Consider the following 26,163-nt stretch of genomic DNA (forward strand, 5'->3'; position numbering starts at 1 on the left):
CTTAAGTATGACCACGTGAGTAAACTTTCCTGCCAAGGTCTCCCTCCAGCCTCCATAGCTGCATTCGGGGAAGAAGAGTGAGAGGGCAGAGCTACACAAAACTTATATCTTCCCTATGTTAGTTATGTGATGTAGATACGTAAATGGGATGCTGGGAGAGAGAGTCCTAGGGAGCAAATTCTAATTACACAGTGACAAGCTGTACATTTCAATTATCCATGGTTTTTTTTTTTAGTTCCTTATTCCTCTGAATAATTAATAAATACAAAGTAATTAAATAATTAATTGCTTGGTTGATGGTGATTAATAATTAATAAATAATATTGTAGCTTTTTTGGTAACAGTCATAGCAGAGACACTAAGCAAATCCTTCCACATGGATAACATTGTATACATATTTTTTGCCTACATAACATCACCTCATTTAAACCTCACAACTGTTTCATGAATTGGATATTGCAAATATTATTTTCCCCATTTATCAGATGAGGAAATTGAGGCCTAGAGACATTAAGAGACTTGCTACTACATAGATGGCTCAAGTCCAGGCTTTCTCACCCCAAATTCATCTTTCTTTCTATTATACAAGATTGCCCCTAGGAGATATCTGAAAGGTTTAAAATATCAAGTTCTTTACCCTTTTTGTGTCATGGATCCTTTTGGAAACCTGGTAAAGCCTATGAACTCCTCAGAATAATATTTTAAGTGCATTAAATAAAATTCATAAAATTAAATAAAATACAGTTATATTGAAATAAAGATTTCATTTTCTCTAATTCAAGTCTATGAACCTTTGAAATATCCACAGACCCCAGTTTAAGAACTCCAGAGAATAGTCCCAGAGCACAGGAGAATAAATTGGAAATCATCTCTAGTGATCTGAGAGGAAGGGGTACTCTTACATGTAAAGTATGCCACTCCTCCCCCATGTAACGACAATCCCATAGCTATCTTTTCCCCTAATTTTTCTTTTTCTGTTGAGCTGGTGATGAGATGTTGGCCTGGAACATCAACGGGATGCTGATGACTGACAATCTGATGACTGAGCATCTAGAATTATAATAAAGTTTGGGTGAGAGGAAAAGCTGCTTTGGATGGCCTTCTAAGAGAGATTTCCTGTGTATACACATGTAGATATTAGATATGTGTATATGTGTAATAACAATACATATGTCTGTGTAGAAAGATGATAGATAACTATCATCTCATTAGATTCCATAAGATTTTAATTTTAATTAATATGACCATAATGTGTTATAAAAACAAACACTCCATACATGATAATAAAGTTCAAATATCAGATATAACTAGCTTAGCTTTGATCCTAAAAAACGAACAAATAGTCTTGGGTTGGTCCCAAACTCTCACCTGTATAGGATATCCTAATAGCAGTAACAGGAATGTTAGAAATTGTTAAAGGCTTAGATTGGAGGAATTTGAATGCATCATTGCTAAGATCAGCAGAGGTCAGTTTTTGAAGGACTTTTCTTGCTGAGGGTCCTGCAACTCCAAGGACTCCAAGCTTATCTGTAATATTTTCAATCTCCACATTATATTCACCTTTCGCAATCTCTTCTTCAATCCATCTGTATTTTGAATAAGAAAATATTTTGTTAAAAGTCTTTCCTGGGCAAAGGATTCCACAATATTATTTTCTTGAGGTTTCATTTATAGAGTGGTATTAAAAACAGACAATTTTCCTTAAGAAATCTGGTTGATCATTGATCAACCATGATTCCAAAAGACTGATGAACATTTAGGGGCAACTTGGTGGTACAGTGGATAGAGTGTTGAGCCTAAATTCAGGAGATTCATCCTCCTGAGTTCAAATCTGCCCTTGGACACTTACTAGTTGTGTGACCCTGGGCAAGTTACTTAACCCTGTTGGTTTTAATCTCCTCATCTGTAAAATGAGCTGGGGAAGGAAAGTCAAATCATTTGAGTATCTTTGGGGGGAAAAAACAAAAAGGAGTCACAAAGAGTTAGACACAACTGAAAGCAACTGAACAATAACAATTTCTCTTTAAGAAAATCTAATACGCAAATCTCAGGCTTATAAGATAGAGATGGGGATGATTTTTTTCAGGATTATTCTGCCAAAAATTGGGAACAATTCGTTTTAACATAAGGTTCTTTTAAACAGTGATTTCTTAAATTTTATTTTAAGGCCAAATTTCCAGGAAGGCTTCTCTTCCATAAGGTGAAGCTTCCGCCACTACTTTGAGTCATGAATACTTCTTAGAAGCTGATGCATAATTGTTCTGGCCCAGGGAACAAAGCTGTAAAAGCTTGGAAGACTTCTACATTTGATAAGCTTCTAGTGTTTTGCTGGCTGTCCTGGTAGGGAAAACTTTATTGTAATAGCTATTGCATACTCCATGGGGCTTCTGAATTCTATATCATGAGATGACCTTCTCCACATAGAGCTAATCTATGACAGTCCCCCCCCCCCCCGGTCTTAGCTATACCACTACAGAACTTATGATCTTAACAGAATTTATAACAGCAAAGGTATGCTAGGGTATGTTATGAAAACAAACACTACATGACAATAAAGTTCAAATATCTGATAGAATTTAGCTTAGTCTTTGTCCTAAAATGCCAACAATTTAAATTCAGCCCTGGACCAAAGAGAAAGAGGCATATAAAGGGAAGGCAGTGGTTTAGAATAATAATGTCTCAAATTAATATATTGCTTTAAACATCACATAGTGCTCTGCATATATCATTTCATTTGATCTTTACAAAAAATCCTGTGAGGAAAGCGCTATTATTATCCTCATTTTACAGATGAGTAAAGAGTTAATCTAAAAATAACAGACCAGTCAACTGTACCGAAAAATTAGTCTCAGACTAACAGTTAATTTGAGAGAATGTTAGTCTCAGAATATTTAAGTGACTTGGCCAGGTTGAAATACATACAACCCAGTTCTTAGTGACTTGTTGGCTCTAGACATTACTATACACTTCTTATATTTAAATTTGTATTATCTTCTTTTAGAAGGAAAAAACTGCAAGATTTAATCATTTCCTTTTGGCCGATGGATTCTTTTCCATCTTTTATTTTAATATAGCAGACTCATTCTTGCCTTACATTTTGAGTGCCCAGCATACTTCCCAGAACCCAGTAGGTTAATAAAAAATGGTTTTTGATTGGTTTGTTTTTAAAAATAAGACCAGGAGGGATATATTGAGAAATAAAGGTAATGAAAAAGCAAACCAGAGTGATACATTAAAAAATATAAAATAAAAGTCAAAGGATTTTAGAAATAATAGGTACAAAGTAAAATAATACCTTTGTTGCATGGAAGTTCAGAAGAAAGGAGGAACTCCATTCATGTAAGCTTGATTCTATAGTTACTTTATTAAGAACATATTTGCAGGGACAACTAGACAACACAGTGGATTGAGAGCCAAGTCTAGAGATGGAAAATCCTGGGTTCAAATGTGACCTCAGATACTTCCTAGCTGTGTTATGGTAGGCAAGTCATTTAACCCCCATTGCCTAGTCCTTACTGCTCTTCTGCCTTGAAACCTATTAACAGTATCAAATCTAAGATAGAAGGTAAGGGTTAAAAAAAAAAAAAAAAAGAAAAAAGCATACTTGCCTCAGGTCATGAAGCTCAGACCCAGAACCAGTTACCAATAAGAACTCTCCTGGAGATTGCTGACTGACAGTCAATTCAGCATAAACTCGGCCCCTTGGGGTTAACATGTGACTTATATTTGTAAAACCCACCTACAACAAAGGAACATATAATTACCTCTGGGTAAAGGGGAAAACTAATCGTGTTTTCCTGGTATAAAACATCAGTAAAATGTCTAGTTGCTGATTAAAAGACCTTTAATCTTCTCTATTAACTAGTTAATATGACTTTGGATCATAATTTTTATGTGTTAAAGCCTTACCCAGGGAAAGATTAATTTCAAAATTGTCCTCTAATGTGAGTATTTTTAATAGTCCACTCTTTACAATTGGTCTGCAATTCTAAACAACCAGTTTATTAGTAATTAATACTGTTTTCAAGTGGACATAATTCTCCCTCTGATATATTACAAGTTCCTTGAGGGCAGAGACCAAATAGCATTTATCTTTTCATCTTTCCACAGCCTAGAACATTTCATAGATTAGATATGACCTAGGATGTTCTATTGCTTATGGTAGGCATTTGTTGAATGAATGAATAAATTAATAAATTAATGATTAAACAGATTAAGCACTTTGATTCAGTCCTTTGATGATACTAGAGATATACTCTTCCTATAAGATAATGTACTGGTTATATAAAAATATAAATATGTGAAAGAGACAAAACTTATGGTATAAGCTAAAGGGAATTGCTGTTTTCCTTCTCAAGATCATTATGTACACTAAAATAATTTATTCATGTTATGATTTGTCTTTTTAGAAAATGGAGTGAAAAGCTAAAGGATCCAATAGTCCACCACCCCTGGACCTTGTGTCCTCACAGTCTTATTTACCTTTGGAATGACATTTGCAATGAGACGATCCAACAGTTTAAGAGAATCTTTGCCTCTGACCTTAAACTTGCCAAATGGTGATAGGTCAATCACCCCAACTTTTTGCATAACTTGTTGATACTCTAAGCCCACAGGCTGGAACCAGTTTGTCCGTCGGAAGCTTGGCCTGAAACACAATTTTGAGTATCATAAGACAACTGCCACTCCATTATATGGATCACAGAACAAAAGAATTTTTAATAAAACCTGCTTTTTTCTATGTTTCTTAATTTCTACTCAGAAAAAATAAAACCCCAAACAAAAACATTCCCTAGGATCATGGATTTAGAATGGAACACAGAAATCATCTAGTCTAATTGCCCCCATTTTACAGATAAGAAAACGGAGATCCAATAACTTGCCTAAGCTCACACATATAGGAATCTGCAGAGCTGGGATTTGAACCAAGGTTCTCTGACTCCCAAGGCCAAAGACCTTTTTTTCTATTGTACATTGCTGCTTCATCAAATTGTACCTTGCAAAGCATTCATGTGAAATGGATTCTAGTCTCTAAGTTACTCATGTGTCACTTTTTTCCATGTGGCAACAAATGGGTGAAGTTTTAATTCATTTGACTAGAAAAATAAAAGAAAACTAGCTCAAGGAGCCCCTCAGCTGGAAGGATGCTCAGAGGTCATCTGGTCTAGTTCTTGTTTTAGAGACAAAGCGCCAGAAACCTAAAGTGATGAAAGCCCCATGGCTAGCTAGTGGCCTAGCCAAGCTAGAACCAAGGAGGGTCCTGACTTTGGAGCTGGTGTTCTAATCCTTACAGTGTGCATTTAGACTGCCTCCAAAGAGAAAGGAGTTTGGAAAGGGATGTTAACTTCCTAGCAAACTGCTACAGCTGGGAAATGAGTTGTAGTTTGAGAGCTAAAACGTGAGAGTGGCTTCTGCCTTGGAACCAATACCCAGTATTGATTCTAAGATGGAAGGTAAGGGTTTAAAAAAAAAAAAATAAAATGTGAGTGAATTGGAGCTAGCAATTTACCTAGATCACTCAGGAACCCAAGAAAACAAAATGAAAGCATTTTAGCCTTAGGGTGATCTACATTAGCAGTCTACCCAGACTACATTCAGTGAATAATGGTCCACTTTTTACTTTACTTTGGGCCGAGTAGAACTCTACTTCATGGAGACATGGAAGCTTCATAAAGCAACCAAAATGAGGACTGAAGTAAGGCTAATGAACTATTTGCTCTGCTAAATTCTTTTGGATTGCAAACTCAGAAAAAGCACATGTATATTTGATAAACTATCTCCCCCCACTACCACCCCCACACCTACCACCCCGTTGTAAAGTTCTTATGTGGAAACCCTTCCACCAAACAGATAATTAACTTTCTTGGGGATTTTCCTGGGCATTGAGTGGATAAGTGACTGACCCAGTATCACAAAGGCTATGGATGCCAAAAGAAGCAGGACTTGAACTCGTCTTGCTGATTCTTGGGCCAGCCTTCTGTCCACTAATCCTCACTGCCTTTCATTGATAAACATAATCCACATTGCTTAAAAGTGCTATGCCTAATAGCATTATAGAAGAATGAAATAATTAATTTAGAAATATATTTTCTCTTAATGGAAGCAGTTTAATGGAGAATTTCTCCTTTCATGCTAGAAAGGATTTAGTTCCTGCTCTCCAAGGAGAAGGCAGCTAGGTGGCACAGGGGATAGAGCACTGGACCTGGAGTCAAGAAGATCTGAATTCAAATTCAGCCTCAGACACTTTCTATCTGTGTAACCCTGGGCAAATCATGTAACCCTATTTGCCTCAGTTTCCTCATCTGTAAAATGCACTGGAGAAGAAAATGGCCAACTACTCCAGCATTTTTGCCAAGAAAACCCCAAATGGGATCATGAAGGGTCAAAAACAACTGAACAACCACAACTCCCATGAGTAACCCAACATGAGAGGCCTCCATAATGTTTATGAATCAATAGCTGCATATCACTGCATATCATGGGTGCTTTTAGTATGATGCCATTAGTCAGCCCCAGAGACAGTCCTTAGCAGTCCTCAGTGCCTCCTTTGGATTTTCTATTGAATCCAGAGAGGTCCCTGGAGAAACATCCTTAGTTTGGAATGGAGATTTCTCAGGTCTTTTGGGTGCTGCCTAATGCTATTTCAATTTGAGAATGCCTGGGAAAAGCTGAAGTGTCCCCAGGGCCAAACCAAATCTAAGATTTTTAAATCAGCCTGTTAGCCCCCCAAAAAGTCATGTAATAAATCCTGGAGCTGATAAATGCCCCTGAATAACATTTGCTCTAGGGGGCTCTGAGGCGGAAAGGAAGCAGGGGAAAGGTTGGCATATTAGTTCACTCCTGCTTTCCTTCCATTTCAAAGCAGACAATTTGTATTATGGTGTCAACAACACTGTGGTTTAGTTTAAGTCATACTTATATCCAGGTTCATGTCCAGGCTTGTAAAACCAATGTGGCTGCTCCCATCCTGCATGGAAGCCCATGGAACATTTAGAATTAAGGATATTATAAATCCCGCTGATTCTTTTAGTAGGTCTCCCAGCAAATCTTTCTTCTTTAGGGTAGCCCACTGGAAAGGTAAAAGGAAAAATTATGAACAATATGTTAAATATCATCTAGGCAAGAATGTAAAAGATATTTACAAGGTTTCCCAAATGCACTTCTTATTTTTAAAAATCCAGAAGCTTATCACCCATTTGGTAGAGTTAAATGGACAAATGCTGAAATCCCTATTAAGTATCACCCCTCTGCAAAACCATTAATCCACTTATGATCTAAAATCAACACAGTTTTCATTTGGTTTTATTAAGTGTGCAAATAGGATATTATTCAAAATGTTGTCCATATTGTTTCTGAAAAAAATGTGCTTTCTAGTCATCTAATCTGCCTCAATAAATAAATCAACCAAATGGAGGATGTTGCAAATTCTGTTATGAGACCACTCTCCAATGGCAAATTAGTCCCTTACCATTATTGTTGAATCCATAAGACTCTCTTGCTTTGACCTCTGTATACTGAGTTGTTGTCCATTTTCCATAACGATTGGGATCCACTTCAATTAGGTCAAAAGGAGGTTCTCCACCAAGGATCCAATCACTGAGATATTTCCCTATGCCACCAGCATGGATGATGCCATATCTTTAAGACAGAGAGTAAACATGTCCCTAGAACATCTGTTAGAGTTTTTCAATAAAGCTAGAAGTGATAAAAGACATTTAAAGCATTTGCCAATATTTTGTCTAGCATCAGTGTGTAAGAGAACCTTTAGAAAACATAATTTAAAAAAATCTTCATATTGTCATAATATTTTCCTCTAAAAATGAATTTTAAAGGATCCAAATTCAATTATCTGTCTGAAAGAGACTTAGTTTGCCTCCTTCCTGGTCAAGAGACCCAAGACCTTTCTGGATGCTCCTTTTAAGAGGAGGGAAAAAAGATCAAAGCAAGAAATGGAAAACAATGAAAGTTAAATAAGCAGACAGTAACTGTGATCTCACTGGTCCTCTGGAGCCAAGCTTGATTATAATGAATCACAGAAGGGAGTGCTAAAGATTTCTGGTAGCAAGTAAATGGTAGAAATCTTTCCTCAGGCTGGTTCATCCTTCCTTGTGGTGAAGTAGGAAGTCTTTAAGGCAATCTAACAAAGAACGACTCTTTCAGTGTGAAGAATGATTTATGTGTGGTGGGCAAGAAGAAACATTGGTTTCCATTTTTTTCTACCAGCTCACCTGTTGGTAAGGAATTGTAATAATGTTGATGATCATCATAAAGTATTTCATGCTTTAAGGATTACAAAACACTTCATGCAAGTTATCTCCTTTGATCCTCACAACAACCCTAGGAAGTAGATACTATTATAATTTCCATTTTACAAATGAGGAAACAGAGGCTAAGCAAGGAAGGAGGGCTAACTGTGTATCTGTATGCAATACTTCTGTAAAATTAAGCTGATAACTGGCCAAAGTAATTAAGAATATATATATATATATATCCATATTTGCTACTTATTAAAATGGAGTATTAAGTGAAAGTATAGAGTAGTAAAAATGATTTTCCCTATGGTTTATGGAATTATTCTTCTCAGTGAATGTAAGTGATGCCATGTTTTTTAACAAATTTACCATTCATGTTATTCAATTGTAACTAGTTAACTTCAAATGTGGGGAGAGCAACCTGACTCTGAAAGTTGTTCTTTAGGTCCAGAGAGTCTTCTGCCCATACATTTAGAACTGAAAGAGATTACAGAGATCACAGAGCCCATTACTCTCATTTTACAGTTGAGGAAACTGAGCCATAGACAGATCAAGTGACTTACCCACAGGCAAACAGGAAGCAAATGGCAGAGACAAGATTTGAACATGGGTCTTCTGAGTCCCAAACCTATGCCCTTTCCATTATTTGTTGAGTGGTAAAGTCTATTTGGGCGGACTAGGGAAGCCTCTGAGGAAAAGGAAAGGTTTATCCACAATTTTCCTTTGCAAGGACTCAATTTGCCTCTTCCATTCATCCCAATAGTGATATTCCTATCTTCCTCTTTTAAAATGGTATTAAAATAAGAAAAATCCAAATATGAAAAATGAATATGATAAAAATATATAAAATATGATTTTAAAAATATCAAAAAAATAAAAGTACAAGACATCTGGATTGAAAGGGCTAAGACCACAAGGTGTCAATGAATCTAGCATACACCCCGGAACAACTTGTGAAGGTGGTGCTAGATTTCTTGGTGGTCACAGAGGGTAAGGATCTTCAGAATATTATGGGAAGCATGTGTAGCTTACACCAGAAGTTCACAATTCATTTGCAGATGGATCCCTTCAAAAGCCAAGCCAAGGCAAGCCACTTAAGCCTCCTTGCCTAGCCCTTAGCACTCTTCTGCTATGGAACCAAAACACAGGATTGATTCTAAGACAGAAAGTAAAGAAAGGTTAAAAATAAAAAATAAAAAAAGCCTAGCCAAGGTGACAAATAGAAGAAAGTCCTTAATCTTAAGACAAGATCCTCTAGTTGTAACTGGGAATTTCCAACACCTGGGGCAAATTTATCTAGAGATGGTGGTGCAGAGATTTGGGGATGATCTGAGACCTGCACATGCCCCCATTGCTGCTGATTCCATTGATGATACACATGGGTGATACATAGGGATGGCATGGATTCTTAGATGGCACAGGGTAAGTCTGTCTCAGTGGGTTGTATGTAGTTGTACCAGCATGGTGGTTGAGTGCAGAAGCTACCTGAGAGAAGGGTATAACAGCAATGGAATGGAATACCTTTAGGTTGATCTTCTAAGATGTTTTATCTTTGTATTTCCAATTCCTAGCACAGAGCCTTGTGCATATTAATCATTGAATAAATGCTTGTGGATTGACCAATCTGGAGAGAAAAGATCATTCTTTTTTTCAGACCAGCCCTATGATTTAACAGGTATTGGGAACTCCACATGAGAAAATTCCTTCCACTAACACAGATTGGCCAATGTTCTGCAACTTACAGAGTGGCCTGAGGGTACTGAAAGAATAAGTAACTTGCTCAGAGTCTCACAGTCAGCACCAGTCAGTGGTGGGATTTGATCTGATCCTTAGAAGACCAGATGAAACCTTCCTCATTTAGGTCACTTTCTTTTTTGCTTCCTGGAACTGAGTGATAATGATTTCTCCTTTGTTTTGTCTTTATTCTTGGGGAAAGGATTCCAGAAAAGTTAAGTAACACCTTTGCTGTATAAGTAGCAGACAGAGCTGGGTGGCATAGTGGATGGAGTACAAGGTCTGGAGGCAGAAAAATTCATTCTTCCTGAGTTCAAATCTAACCTCAGACACTTCCTAGCTGTTTGACCTTAGGCAAGCCACTTAACCCCCATTGCCTAGTTTTTCTTCATCTGTAAAATGAGCTGGAGAAGGAAATGACAAACCACTCTAATACCTTTGCCAAAAAAAATGCAAATGGGATCATGAAGAGTCAGAGGTGTCTGAAAAAAACCTGAATAAATAATAATTTATTCCCTGTGTCTTTTCACCAAGAAGGGCCCTCTGTAAGCAGAGAAGCAGGGGTGAAGGAGTGTGGGGGTGTGGTCAAAGGAAGGAAATAGCTCTGCCAGCTTGTATTGGAAAAACAGTGAGACTGACACCTAATCAGCCTGTAAATACACCTACCTTTGCCTGTACCTGAAGCTACACCTAGGCAGTTGGAATGACCCTCCCTCTCCCCTTCCTTATACTTTCAGGAAGTCTTTTAGTAGTTTTTTTCCATCTTATTTTCTTCTTCAAGACTTCCTTTATTGTTGTTGTCCCTTTGGGGAATGGATGGTAGGGGGACTGGCGGACAGAAAGAAGAATAAAGGAAAGAAGAGAAAGAGGACCAAGTTATGAAAGACTTAGAATTACTCGGCTCCCAATCATATGTCCTGGGAATGAGAAGGAAGCAAGATGCTGCAAGTGAAAGGCCAGAAATGTAGACACAGGCTCCATTAGCAGAAGGATTAAAATTGGATACAATGAAGGAAAAGAATTGGTTATTATGAGCTGTGATTTGGCAGCACAGTAGGATTGACATCAATATTCACAAAATTAATGGAGCAGATATTAAAAGCTAAATAGCAAGAGGATAATGGACCTATAAGCAGGAAACCACCTTAGGGAATTTAACCAAACAAATCATGTTAGACAAACGGGAATTGTAAAATTGGTGATAGAAAGACAGTCTCATGAGCTACATGGGAGGTCTTTAGAATCATAACTGTCCAATTGTTTCATAAAAATGTACTCATAGCATTAATTCAAATTGTTTTGTATGTTTTGTGTGGAAATTTCCTCTACAATGCAAATAGGCAATTTGTTGTTTGTGTTTTTTTTTGGGGGGGAAGGGTTGCTTAGAACACTAAAAGTTTAAGCAACTTGTCTGTGGCCATATAGCTAATATTAGTTGGAGGTAAGACTCAAATCCATGTCTCTCTAACTCCAAGGTCAGCCCTCTCTCTCTATGACATCATACTACCATCTTACTTCACAAAACCCTCTTTTAAAAAACAATAAAATAAGAACTCACATATATTTAATACTTTCAGACCTTTAAAAACACTTTATATACATTATCTCATTTGTTCATCCCAACATACCTATAAGGCAGGTATGTGGCCCATTTTATAAATGGACAAATGGAGGCTCAGAAAGAGCCAAAAGAAATTGCCAAAATTAATCACTTGCCTAAGTGATTAAGGTGGAATTTGAACTCAGCTCTTCTTTGCTCTCCATTAAACCACACCCTCAATTCTTCTTGGCATTATGGAAAACACATATTCCTTGATCACTAAGAGCAGATAACTCTCTTTGTCCCCTTTTCATCCCTTTTCTTTGCTTATGCAGCAAATATTTAAAACTAACAATTGGGATAAATATACTAGAATTATTGAATTTCACTGGAATACTTACCCAAAACCAATGGCCACCCAGTAATTTCTAACACCTTGATGTGGTCCCACCATGGGCAGAATGTCAGGAGTATAGGTGATAGGACCAGAAACGATATTGATGATATCAGCCTTTCTCAAGACTGGGACCATATCCATGGCATTTTCCACATATTCCATGATTCTGTCTAAATCAGACTCAAAAAGTTCCTTTCCAAAACCTGAAAACACATTTCACTGTTACTCTGCAACTGATGTTTCTTTAAATAATGTTAATTCCATCTAAGTGACCACACATCAGAAGACAAATAGCCAGTAAGGTGCTTTCATGTCACTACATAATTATCGACACTAAGGGTAAGAAAATGATTAATCATTAAGTTAAATCTCTTTAAAATTTCATAATTTTTCTACATGTGATTTATTACCCAGGTAGTCTATTTCTTGACATCCCCAAATTATTTTATTTTAACATGAACAACTGTTTTCTTTGGCATTAATTAGCTCTTAAGCGGACTAGCAAAGTTCTAAGCTAAAAAAATGGCCAAAGGCTGGCTAATAACCAGCCTTGATCCAGGACAACAAACAAGGAAAGGCACTTCTTTTCCTTCTGAAAGAAAGCAAGGACCTGAGGTACAGATCAAGCTATCAGGCAGTTGCTGTGTGGATTGATTTTACTTAACTGGTTTTCTTTTTTTATAAGGGAAGATCATTCAATGTGTGTGTGGAGAAGAGACATAAAGGGAAATGACTAGTCTCCAACTAAAATGGTTTTCTAAGACTTTGAAAAGATTAAAGCTTATATACGACAGAAAATACGCATAATACTAAAAATTATAAAACCCAAATGAGGCAGGGAAGACAAATTACAATACCTGGGGAATGGGAAAAATCACTCCAAGACCTAGGACGGTCTTAATAACCATTTTCTTTCTATTTCTCCTTCACAAATCTTTTTTTTTTTAACCAGACCTCTGATTTTATTACTATATTCTCTGATGTAGCACTTCTCTCCTCTAATGAAGACCAACACTTACTCTGCACTGTACAGTCTGAGAGTTGCCTGAGGATGCTCAGAGGTTAGATAGAAGTCTTGCCCAAGGTCACATAGTCAGTGCGTGTGAGAGATGGGACTTGAACTCAGGTCTTCTGATGCTAAGATCAGCTATCTCTCATCTGTACCCCACTGCCTCTCATATTTGATGATGTAGATCACATACACACAAACCAATACAGTCAATGCTGGGGTGTTTTCTCCTCTCTGTGTCCTAGGTGTGCAACTGTAGAGAATAAAGTATAGGTAAGAGAATCAAAAAATGATTAAAAAAAGAAAAGAAAAAAGACAGAAAATGGCATACAAGAGAGAGTGTGAAATAGCATCATGAAAGGAAAAGAGGACTCTGTCATCTTTTGCTTTCATTCTACATAGTGGAGATGGTACCAATGATGAGAATAATTTTCTTCCTGACTGCGATACTGGTGGGCCAGGTGGTTATGCTACAGGTAGCTAGGCGGCACAGTAAATAGAGTGCTGGGACTAGAGTCAGGAAAAATCCAAATTCAAATCTGGCCTCTGACACTTACTAGCTAATGTGATCCTGGGCAAGTCACTTAACCCTGTTTGCCTCAGTTTCCCTATGTATAAAATGAACTACAGAAGGAAGGCACACTTTACCAAGAAAATCCCTGGGTTTTAAAAGGGGTCATAAAAAGTCAGGCAAGACTCAAATGACTGAACAAAAGCAACAACAAATTATGATCTGGGTTCTTACAAGTATTTTCTACTACACTCATATACTTTCAACCAGAAAGGAAGGAACTTTCCTAACTACTTCTCCTTTCCACTGACTTTTGGGAATTTGTTATTGAAATGAGAATTGAAATGAGGTAAAATTTAAGTTCTCATTTCAGTAACAAAATCTTAATGGGAAATAATGAAAATAACAAAATCTGGATGGAAAAAATAAAATAATCATGGGAATGGGAAAAAAAAATTTTAAAACAACAAAAACCTGAATGGGAAAAAAAATCCTGCCATTCCCTAGTTTAGCCATGAACCCCTCAAGGAGGAAGTAGTAGATCCCTATTCTCCTTTTGTTCTTCCTCTCCCTTCACCTTTAATGCTCTGAATAAAATCAAATCTGAGCCCAAGTTTCTATGAATTAAACCAACTGGCTCAGATATATTTATCTACAGACTTGTGAAGTTTTATAGGCACATGTACATACCTACATACATATATTAAAGCTGAATGCCACAACCCCAGCTGCCTCTTCTGTCATTATTCTCTCTTAAAATGAATTGGTATTGGCTCTCAAAAGAGGTGGGTGGAGGGGTGGATGGGGTAGGTGTATGTGGGAAGGAGAGGGCAGAAGGAGGAAAGATAAGGCTAAGTAAGACAAAGGGGAGGAGAGGTTAATGGGATAGGTCCAGTATTGGACAGGAGAGAATACATCTTGAGCCACTCAGCAAATGTTCAAGGTATCCTGAATAATGAATCTCTATTCTAGAGGTTGAGTGCACCTTCTTCCTGGTAGATCTGGAGATCTTACATCCCTGTTGGGTTATTTTCCAAAGGAACATGGGGCCTGAGGATAGTTTCCAACCCTCCTTGCCCCCCAGGTTTATGATTGCCCAGTATTTGGGGAATCTTGTGACTTAGAAGGAACTTGCAAACCACTGTGAATGAATAGACGTGTCACTTAATGGCTTAACCTGGTGGCACGCCATTGGTCACCCAGGAATCTTGGATCTTCATTTTCTCCTGATTTTCATATGGACCAAATAAAATCCCGTCTCTTTCCTGTCGCAGGTAAAATGATCCTTCCAGGTCTCGAATAACTGGGAGTTCTTTTTTTAAAGCTTTCACTTCAGGTATCGTTGCTGTGACAATATATTGATGATGAACCGGAATAACAGGATGTTCTAGTCCAATCATTTTGCCTACTTCACGAGCCCAGAATCCTAAATGAATAATAATTTGAGATTTTAACACAATCATAAAAATATGGCATTTAATACCTCTATCCTAAATTTTTTAACTAAAGTATTGGACAGGATTGCTTCTATGTAGAATATAAAACACTTTCTCCTCTTTGACAGTGGGAAAATGGACCTAAAAATAGGGACAGATCTTGATTCAAACCCATTCCCCGCATCCTTATTAGCTGTGTAACTCAGGACAATTTACTTAACCTTTCTGACATGACCAGCTCTGTTATTTCATTGCTGTGCCCTTAGGGAAGTCACTCAGTCTCATTTTCCTTATGTGTAAGGTGAGAGGATTGGACTCACGGAAAATATAAGATTGTCACCTTCTTTGTATGTGAGGTGTCGCCAGAACCTTAGTTATCTCTATGGAAATATGCATCTTATTTGGTGTTCATTAAATACAGAATAAAAATAAATTTAAAATATGATCATATTGTTGATTAAGTCTTTGTTACCCAGGCACCTTATTTTAAAAATCCAAAGGACGGCCACTTGCAGGATGATGTTTCAGATGCTAAAATAGCCAAAAGGCTGTTCATATCCTACTCTAGTAATAAATCTCCAACTATCAGAGAATAATAGTTAGCATTTATATGGTTTTTGGTGATTAGTTATGCAGCACAGTGGAGAGAGTGCCAGTCTTGGAGTTAGGAAGAGTTTAAATCTGGTCCCAGACATTTACCAGCTGTATGACCCTAGGCAAATCACTTAGCCCTGTTTGCCTCGGTTTTCTTATCTATAAAATGAACTAGAGAAGGAAATGGCAAACCATTTTAGTATCTCTGCCAAGCAAACCTTCCAAATGGGTAAAAGAGAGTCAGATACAAGAGAAACAACTAAATAACAGTAACAATATATACTTCTTTAAGGCTTGCAAAATAGTTTTTATATGTTACGTTCTTTGAGCCTTACAACAACCCTGCAAGAGAACAACTTTTTGTCATTGGTGTCAATTGGTTATCGGCACTATTCGATAACACCATTATCAAATACAATTATTCAATGGGTGAACTTTTTTTCTCATTACGTAAGCTTTTCCCCTCCTCATAATCTGTTAAAGTCCACCAAATTACTAAGGAATCTTATTTAATGCTCTGAATTTTGTTCTCTCCCACAGGTCTCATTTCTTAACCTTTTGACCATTTATTTTCTCTTCTGAATCTGATCTAGGTTGTCTGACAGTTAAAATACACTGGAAAGCGTCCTGGGTTTGGGTTAGGATTCCTTGGTTTTGAATCCTAGCTCTACTATTTGTTATCTGTATAACCTTGGACAAGTTGCTTAGCCTCACAAGCCTTTAGTTTCCTCGTCTGTAAAAAAGGGTAGGTGGGACCAAATAATGAATATGAAAATTTGTATAATTATATGTGTATAATTATATAATTAATATAATTATTTCCCCTTGTCTTTTTCACTGTTGTTTGCCTTTTTGTATCTCTAGCACTTTGAACAATTCCCTGGCACATAGAAGGTACTTAATAAGTAGTTTTGATTGGTTGATTGATTGATTTGCACTGCCATAGCAATCCCATGTTCCCATTTTCAAAGGTGTTAAATGACTTGCTTATGATCACATAACCAGTAAGTGTCAGAGACGGGATTTAAATTTAGTTCTTTCCTAATCCCAAGGTTAGCTTTCTTTCCATTATTAAATTCTTATTCTTATTTTATTATTATAATATATTATTATTATAATATTATTTGAGGAGTTATTAACTCCCTTTCAGCTCTCAATCCTAGGAGCACTAGTCTCTCTGTTGTTGTTGTCATTGTTTTTAATAACCCTTACCTTCTGTCTTAGTATCAATCAATCAAGACAGAAGAGTGGCAGGGACTAAGCAACTGGGGTTGTGACTTGCCCACGATTACACACAGCCAGGATAAAATTTGAATCCAGGTCCTCTTGATTCCAGACCTAAGCTCTCTATCCAAAGTTCTACCTTGCTGCCCTCAAGTCCTAGTCTCTTAAATTGTGGATCCCAAAATGCACCATAGTGCTTCTGTCTAAGAGTAAAATGTGAGGTTCATTGTGTAGCTACTGCATGCCACAGTCCAGTCTTGTTCGTGTATCCCAGTACCATGATGGTGGTTCTTTATTCCCTTATTTCTGAATGACAGAGCTATATTAGTGACCCCTGGCCAATTTCTGCAATAGCCAGAATAATAGTTCTTTTTCAGTGCCATAACTAATATGGGTGAATGGACCAACAAATTGGGGTAGCATGCTCCATTCTTCCCCAGGTCAACCACCATTCCTGTGAATCACCTAATCATCTGATGGTTTGTTGGTCTAGTCACATTATTCTATAAGTTTCATGCCACCATACCCCCACCCAACCCCAAATGCTAATTCTCTATTATGGCATAGAACCTCTTTATCCTGGAAGTTTACTCCACCCCTAGAGTTCACCCACTAGAAGTGCCCTCCTCTACTGTATGACATTTCCTTTCATTAGTTCTTCCCAGAACCATCATTTTAAGGAAGTCATCCAGGCCAATGATATCTTCATTCTTTTTCAGGTTACACTCTTAATTTTCCAGGTATAGTTCCCTACCCATTTTGGATTTCCTTTTATTCTTCCTCCATTAAAATATAAGGGTAAGGAGTATATTTTTGCTTGTAAATGTATTCCCAGTACTTAGCATATTGCCTGGCATATAATAATGCTTGATAAATGCTGATTGACTTGACTAGACTAGCCATTCCAAGTCACTACTTCCAGGGTCTACATTCCCAGGACTCATTGCTAGGGTTTCCTTTTCCTGGGACCTGCCTTTCCCACAAACTCTTGAGGGAGAAAAAGGTCTGAACTATCTGAAAGACAGCACCCTGCCCCACTTTCACAGTGGGACTGCTTTTGTAGTTGAACTCTCCTCTGAACAGTGCCCAACCTCCTTTGACTCACTTTGCCCAAGGTAAAGAATTCCTAGTTATGATGCTATAAATAAATAATTGAAATAATTGATCCTCGAAGTCTCACAGATAATTTTTTAAAATAATGTGATTCTTCATTTTATTCCCTAAAATAAAAAACTTATTCACAAATAAAATGGTAATTACAAACATTATCACCCAATGGGACAAAATATAAAAACAATTTTTATATCCAATACTCTGAAGAATATGGACAAAAACTGTGCAGGACAAGAAAGTGAAGAAAGGTTTTGATATGTACCCACAGGGAGGAAATCAAGGATCAATCAACCAATCCATACATCAACAGGCATTTGTGAAGTAGGATCTGTACCCACAGGGAGGAAATTAAAGATCATTCAATCAATCAACAAACATTTATAAGGTGCCTACAATGTTCTAGGTACTCTGGGATGATCATAGGAAATACAAAGACAAATGGGAAACTATCTTTGAGAAATGGAAATTGAGGGGGTGTCCATCAATTAGAGAAATAGCTGAGTAAGTTATTGTGTGTGTGTGTGTATACAATATATATATATATACAAGAATATTATTATGCTGTAGGAAACAGTCTCAGAGAAATCTGGGAAGACTTGTATAAACTGATACAGAATGAAATGAGTACAACTAGGAGAATAATTTCTACAATAAAAATATAACAAAGACAAACATCTTTTATAGACTTAGGGACTCTGATCAGAGTAATGACTGTGTTTCCAGAGTACTAATAATGAAACATGCTGCCCACCTCCAGTTAGAGAAGTAATAGACCCAGAGGGTGCACAGAAGAAAAAAAAGCTTTTTATGGCCAATACAGGAATTTGTTATATTTATTTATGTGTTATTTTTCTTGCTTTCTCATTGAGGTGAGGAAGAACAGAAGAGGCAGGTATTACATATAAATTTTTTAATTAAATTAGTTCTAAAAATTAAAATTAAAACTTTTTAATTAATTGAAAATTTTAAAAGTCTTTAATCTCAAGAATATCACATTCTTGGGGGTAGGTGGGTGGCTCAGTGGATTGAGAGCCAGGCCTAGAGACAGACGGGAGGTCCTAGGTTCAAATCCAGCCTCAGACACTTCCTAGCTATGTAACCCTGGGCAAGTCACTTAACCCCCATTGCCTACCCTTACCACTCTTCTGCCTTGGAGCCAATACACAACACAGTATTGACTCCAAGACGGAAGGTAAGGGTTTAAAAAAAAAAAAGGATATCACATTCTAATTGAAATGACAACATGAACATATTACCACCCCTTCTGACTCTACCCACTAAAGCCCCAAACAAACAAACCAGAGACACAATAATGTTGGTAAGGAAAACATCAGTAACTGAATGGAAAGGGAAAGACCTTGTACAGAAAGTGACTTTTGATCTAATTTGAAGGAAATCAGAGAGTCTAACAGAATTGAGAAGACAGTGCTTCCCAGGCATGGGAAATGGTCAGTGAAAAAACACAGAGAAAGGAGATGGAGTGTCATCAAGAAAGAACAGAAAGAAGCCCAGTAAGGCTGGGCCATCAAGTACGTGGAGAGGAGCAGGCTTTAAATGCCAAAGAGAGGTATTTATATTTGATCCTAGAGGTAAAAGGGAGTTATTACAGTTTATTGAGAGCATAGAAATAACCTATAATAGAATAATAGAAATAAACCTATTATCTAAATCAGAACTATGTTTTAGTAAAATCACTTTGACAGTGAAATATATCTCATGCGTTGATGAGTGGAGAGAGACTTGAGAGAAGGAGATCAATTAGAAAGTAATTTCAATAGTCCACCAGAGAGGTGATGATGGATCGATTGTGGGTGGAGGCTAGAATAATGTATATTGGAAAGAGGTGTTTTGGGAGTAGAAAAGATCTGTCAACTAATTGAATATGAAGTGAGGAGTCAAGGATAACACTGGGGTGACTGGAAGAATGGCATCACTCTCGACAGAAAAAGAAAAATTCAGAATGGGGATACATTTAGGGGAAAAGATAATAAGTTCTGTTTTGGAAATATTGAGTTTGGCATGCCTATCAGACATTCAGTTTTAAATGTCAAATCAGAGGTTGGTGATGTGAAACTAGAGCTCAGGAGAGGGAATAAGACTGGCTACAGGCTTTTGAAGTCATCTACAGAGAAATGATGATTAAACTCATGAGATCTAATGAAGTCACCATGATAGAACATATAGAGAGAAGGCAAGAGAGCCTAAGACAGAGCCTCGAGGTTCATCCACAATTAAGAGACATAATTTGGATGATGACCCAATAAAGGAAACTTAGAAGGAACATTCAGATAGATAGGAAGAAGACTAAGAGAGATGAGTGTCATGAATATTCAGAAAAAAGACTATTCAAGAGGTTATCAAACTTGCCAAGCGCTGAAGAGGCCAAGTAGGATGGGGATGGAGAAAAATCCTTACATTTTTCTATTAAGACATTATGGATAGATATAACTTTGGTGGAAAGGAGTTTCAGTGAATGATTCAGTCTGAAGACAGATTAGAGAAGATTTAAATGAGAATGAGAGAACAAGAAAGTGACAGTAAGTATAGACAGCATTTCCAATGTTTGAGAAAAGGAAGAGAGTGCTTGTAGGCATGGTAGGATTTAGTGAAGGCTTTTGAAGGATGAGAGCCTTAGATGTGTTTTGTAGAGAACTGAGAATAAACCAGGAAATAATGAGAAACTGAAGATCCAAGATGGGAAGAGGATGATAGTGGAGACAGTCTCCTAGAGGAGATAGAATTAAAGTACACATATAGGAACTAACCTTGTCTAGAAGAAGTGATACCCTTCTTTCACTGGCATGAAGAATATGGAAATATGTATTGTACAAAAGCCCTGGTATAACCTTTATCAGACTATTTACCCCCTGAGGGGGAGGGGAGAGGAAGAGAGAATCTGAATGGCAAAATGTCTGAAAACAATTGTCAAAATTTATTTCTATACAATAGAAAAAATATGTTCAATAAAAAAAGGGACACCTATTCATGAGATTCTAGATTGAAGGTAGAGATAATGAAAAGGGATTTCAAGGTGCTGTGAGAAAGGAGGAGAGAAGAGAGAACTCATAGCATATGGCCTTGGTTTTCTCAGTCACACATGAATCAAGACCCCACATTCAGGTAAGAATTAAAGAGTGGAGAAGAATGCTTGAGGAGAAAACAAAAGACTTGGAATAACTGGTTAGAAGGTGCAAAAGGATTGCTTTGTTGCAGCGAGAGCCTAGTTGAGACTAAATTGTTTACATTATTTAAATAAATCCAGTCAAAACAATTGTCTGTCTTATTCCAGGTCTTTTTAGCAGCAGGTGAACAGAAGTAAAAGGGGGCAGATGGTGGGAATAATAAGGTTGGGGGTTTACAAAGCATACATAAGTGGAGACAGACCAATGGAACAAGGGATTCAAGAGCAGAGCATAGAGGTGAACTGCAGAGAGTGGGAAAGGAGAAGAATGCAACTACAGCAGGAATGATGGCCTTGAAAACAGTGGAGGGAACAGAGTTTATGGTGAGGATGATGAAAAAATTTAAGAGGAATAAGACATAATGAGAAATGGAATAATAGGAAACTATGATGAAATAAAAGAATAGCAGTATTCTTGGAAGTAGCATACTTGTAGATGACACATGATCATTCCTGTGTGTAGTTGAGGCAGAATGAGATAGGACTAGGAATTAGACGTATGATTTTATTGAAGTAAGAAGCTCACAGATGAGGAAACTCCCTCCACTAATGAAGCTTGACACATTCTCTGCTAATTATAGTCTTAGTGACTTGCTAAAAGCACTAAGAGATTTCAATTTGCCTGGGGTATATGTCTAAGATGGGACTTGAACCTAGATCCTACTTGACTCTATCTACTATGTAAAACTGTCTCCCAAGAATGGGGGCTGATTGATCCAACCATTCTGGAAGGCAATTTGGAGCCATGCCCAAAGGGCTTTAAAAGACTGCTTGCTCTTTGATCCAGCCATGCACTGATGGGTTTATACCCCAAAGAGATTATAAGGAAAAAGACTAGTACAAAAATATTTATAGCTGCGCTCTTTGCAGTGGCAACAAATTGGAAAATGAGGGAATGCCCTTCAATTGGGGAATGGCTGAACAACTGTAGTATCTGTTGGTGATACTATTGTTCTAAAAGGAATAATGAACTGGAGGAATTCCATGTGAACTGGAACGACCTCCAGGAATTAATGCAGAGTGAAAAGAGCAGAACCAAGCGAACATTGTACACAGAGACTGATACACTGTGACACAGTCAAATAAAACATGATCCAAGACAATTCTGAGGGACTTAAGAGAAAGAATGCTATCCACATCCAGAGAAAGAACTGTGGGAGCATAAATACAGAAGAAAAACAACTTCTTGATCACATAGTTCAATGGGGATATGATTGAGGATATAGACCAGTGATACCGCCCCCTGGTGGGTGCTGCAGCAATCCAGGGAAGCAGTGATGGCCACAGGTGCATTTATCTTTCCTACTAATTGCTATTAAAATTTTTTTTAAATTAATTTCCAGGGGGCTAAGTAATATTTTTTTCTGGAAAGGGGGCAGTAGGCCAAAAAAGTTTGGGAACCACTGATATAGACTCTAAACTATCACCTTAGTGCAAATATTAATTATATGGAAATAGATCTGGATCAATAACACATGTAAAACCCAGTGGAATTGCTCATTGGCTATGGGAGGAGGACAGAAGGAGGGGAAGGAAAAAACATGAATCATGTAACCATGGAAAAATCTTCTAAATTAATTAAATAAATAAACTTTAAAAAAAGAATAGGGGCTGAGGAAATTGAGGAAGAAACAGGTTAGAGAGACTATTTAAGAATTGCTTAATATATCAGAAGAAGAAAAATGTCTATTCAATTGTCTTGGATATTAAGTAATGGAGTGAGAGTGGAAAGAGCTCTGGATTTGTAGACTGTTATTGCTTTGGGTAAACAAGAGGGCATTCATGAGCCAGCCAGTCAGAAAAAACTGGTTTGAACTAGTTCATTCCAGTTCATATTAGGAAGAATGAAAATATGTTGACTATGAGGGAGAGATAGAGAGAGAGCATTCCAACAAACATAAGCCCTAGAAATTGTTGGCACCAAAGTTATTGGTAGAGATCTGAAGAAATGAGGTTAAAACAAAGGGTGAAGGTTATCTGAACAGTTTCCTACTCGTATCGAATTTGTAACAGGCTCCACAGTGGCTCCATTTTTTTGTCATATCTTTGATGCAATGTCAGCTAAAGTTGAGCAATTCTTTTGCCTGAACACTGAGCTCCACATTTGTAGAAGCCAAATGTATCTGAGTAAGTTAAGAAACTACCTGATAATGTTTCACAAGGGGGCAGACAGCAAGATTATTTGGAAGGGAGCATATAGAAAATATTCATGAATGATGAGAGTTGCATTGTCATACCACATGGCAGAATGAAATAAAATGGGAAAAGCACTGGAGACCTAACTTCAAGTTCTGGTTCTAAAACTTACTATCTATGCTTCTCCACCTATCACATGAGGATACGAATAAGAATAAGAATGCTATGGTGCCTGCTTTCATAGGGTCAGTGCAAAGAAAATTCTTTATCAAATGTATGATGGTATAGAAATGTGAGTGAATATTGTCATTAGCACAAGATGGATCCTACCTAAAGGGTTTACAGAAAGGTGTACTCAAGGACTGCACAGGATGAGGTGTGGGTGGGTTGTAGCCTGAATGGTCAGGGGTAGAACTTATCTGAGGTCACAGATCCATTGAAGTACCAAGTACTCCCAAGTGCTATATAATAAAATTTGCAAAGCCATGTCCCTGTATTAACCATATTATCTCAGAATCCCTAATTTCCTTCAAAACTCAGCTTAAAAATTAAGCCTTTCCTGATATCCCCAACAGTTCCCCAACATTTTTCAATCCCCATAATTTATCTTGTATTTATTTTGAGTATACTTTTATATGTACATGACTCTTGGATAGAATGTAAGCTCCTTGAGGGCAGGAACAATTTGATTTATTTACTGTATCCCCAGTTCCTAGCACAGTGCCTTGGTAAATAGAGGATGCTTAATAAATGCTTGTTATTGATAAAATGCAAGTAGGAATTTTAGTGGGAGATACCTGGGATTTCATTAGTGGAAGGAACTTTGGATAAGAAAACTCATGAGGCAGCTATGTGGCTCAGTGGATTGAGAGCCAGGCCTGGAGATGGGAAGTCCTGGATTCAAATTTGACCTCAAATTTGTGACCATGGGCAAGTCATTTATCCCCAACTGCCTAGCTATGTGACCCTGGGCAAGTCACTTATCCCCAATTGCCTAGCCTTTATTGCTCTTCTGCCTTGGAATCAACAATTAGTATCAAGTATAAGACAGGAGGTAAGGATTTTTTTAAGAAGAAAGAAAACTTCCTCTATCAGTAAAAGATTGGCATTTTCTTCAGTTTAGCACTAAGGTTAAATAAATTGCTCTGGGTCACATAGTCAATATACATCAAGGATGGGAACTGGACCCAATCTTTCAGACTTTAAAACTATCCACCGGGCAGAACTGCCTCACTGGAACAACTTGAAGTAAAAATCTTGTCAGAGGCAGTAACATCTCTTGAATTCATATATGCACAGAAGCTTAGGCTCTGATTATACATATAACTGGGAACCTAGCACCTGGAATGTCTCTAACCACATAGTCTCCTAACTCTATTTTGAGTGTCAGGATTGGGGTAAGATTCTAGTCCCAAATTGAAACTCCCCAAGTTCTAAATGTTCTATAAGCCTAAAAAATTCTCTAATGAGAATACGTCCGACTCTTTGTGACTTACCACTGGGGTTTCAATATATTTCAGGTTGGCATAAGAAATTAAATGGAGATTTTTTTGGTGAGCTTTGCAAAAGCTGCAGATGACAACAAAGGCCAGCAGACAACACAGAAAAAGTTTAGAAACTCAGAAATAAAATATATGTATATTATTGTATAATAGCAATGTATTTTATCTTTTATACTATAAATATACATAATTTCTTTTTAAGTTAAAATAAGTAAAAGGTACATTTGTGAAAAAGAACAAAAGGTGACACAGTAAGGCTAGAAATGTAGAGATATCTTAAAAAGTTTAGTAACTCATAAATGCAGAAAATATATGTACTTTTTTGTATAATATTACCTGTACACTATGCATTTAGCTGTTCAATAATATAAATGAAAAAGAAAAATTCAGACTTCTGTAGCATGAAGGGAGGGCCAAAAAACTTCATGCATATTTTCCTGATTTGGGGGGCATCTGCCCCTAACCCCCATGCTGTGGAAGGGATTCCTGTATAAAGGCAAAATTTGGCCCACCAAAAGAGGTTATGAGAAGGCACTTCACTCTTTTTCTTTGCAAAGGAGGGTGAGTATAGATGTGAGATCCCACCCCAAATCATCAAAGTTTGGGGCATGTATCCCTTCCACATCATGGCAGTTGAGGATGTGGCATTCCACAATCTGAAAATCTGTGTAAGATTGTTTGGCCCTCCCTTTCTACCAGAGAAGTCTGATTGTTTTCTTTTTCTTTACTGCGTATATTTATGATATTAAAAGATAAACTATGTTGATATTATATAATACTATACATATATTTTGTACATTTCTGAGTCTCTTAATTTTTTCTGTGTCATCTACTGACCTTTGCATGTCATCTGTGGCTTCCACAAAACTCACCCCAAATCCCCATTTTATTTCTTATGTTGTTCCACAATATATCAAAACCATGATGGGGAAAGTTGACATATGGAAGAGATATCTGTACTATCATAAAATGGATTTCATGGGGCCAGAAGTGAAAAAAAGGACTCAAAGCACAATAATGGCTATTTAAAAAAAAAAAAAAGGAATGCTTTCTCTACCCTTAACCTAAGTATAGAGATTTTAAACAACTTCCAGCATCTCCACAGGAGATTTAGAAGCTAATCTATTTGAAGGAAAATCTTTTTGAGGAGTTTCTAATATCTACTAATCAAATGACACCAATAACCAGTTACTTTTTGAAGGAATGGTGGTCAAAGAGGATGAATGTGGTGACATCTCCTTTTGAACTCAATGAAATATAGGAGACGCTTTGGAACTGCTCTTTCTCGTTTGAGATTAGATCTCTCCATTTTGCTGAGGCTGAAAATGCAGCAGCCACTCACGGGCCAATTTCATTAGTATGGAAGCTCTAACCTGCTCTGCTTCTGACTTAGGCATTCCATCCCCTTCCAACTCTTTCAGCTCCCAAGGGCTTACCATATTACTGTTCAACTTAGTCTGGCCCCCCATTGACTTAGCCCACTATAGTTCAGAACTCTTGAGCTCAAGTGATCCACTAACTTCCCTAGTCACAG

At 37.3% G+C, this 26,163-nt stretch overlaps 1 protein-coding gene across 1 annotated transcript in view; it reads right to left on the minus strand.

Annotated features, from left to right (window-relative positions):
- The window catches only part of DMGDH (dimethylglycine dehydrogenase), a 110,958-nt gene that overhangs the window by 54,469 nt on the left and 30,326 nt on the right, over positions 1-26,163 (minus strand). The window contains exons 5-11 of the mRNA XM_044680929.1: positions 14,621-14,869; positions 11,928-12,126; positions 7,469-7,638; positions 6,916-7,069; positions 4,483-4,648; positions 3,609-3,739; positions 1,369-1,586 (exon numbers count right to left, since the gene is read on the minus strand). Coding sequence (XP_044536864.1) covers positions 1,369-1,586; positions 3,609-3,739; positions 4,483-4,648; positions 6,916-7,069; positions 7,469-7,638; positions 11,928-12,126; positions 14,621-14,869 — 1,287 coding nt within the window. The remainder of the gene's footprint in view (positions 1-1,368; positions 1,587-3,608; positions 3,740-4,482; positions 4,649-6,915; positions 7,070-7,468; positions 7,639-11,927; positions 12,127-14,620; positions 14,870-26,163) is intronic.

The sequence above is a fragment of the Gracilinanus agilis genome, chromosome 1 (assembly GCF_016433145.1).
Source record: "Gracilinanus agilis isolate LMUSP501 chromosome 1, AgileGrace, whole genome shotgun sequence".
Lineage (NCBI taxonomy): Eukaryota > Metazoa > Chordata > Mammalia > Didelphimorphia > Didelphidae > Gracilinanus > Gracilinanus agilis.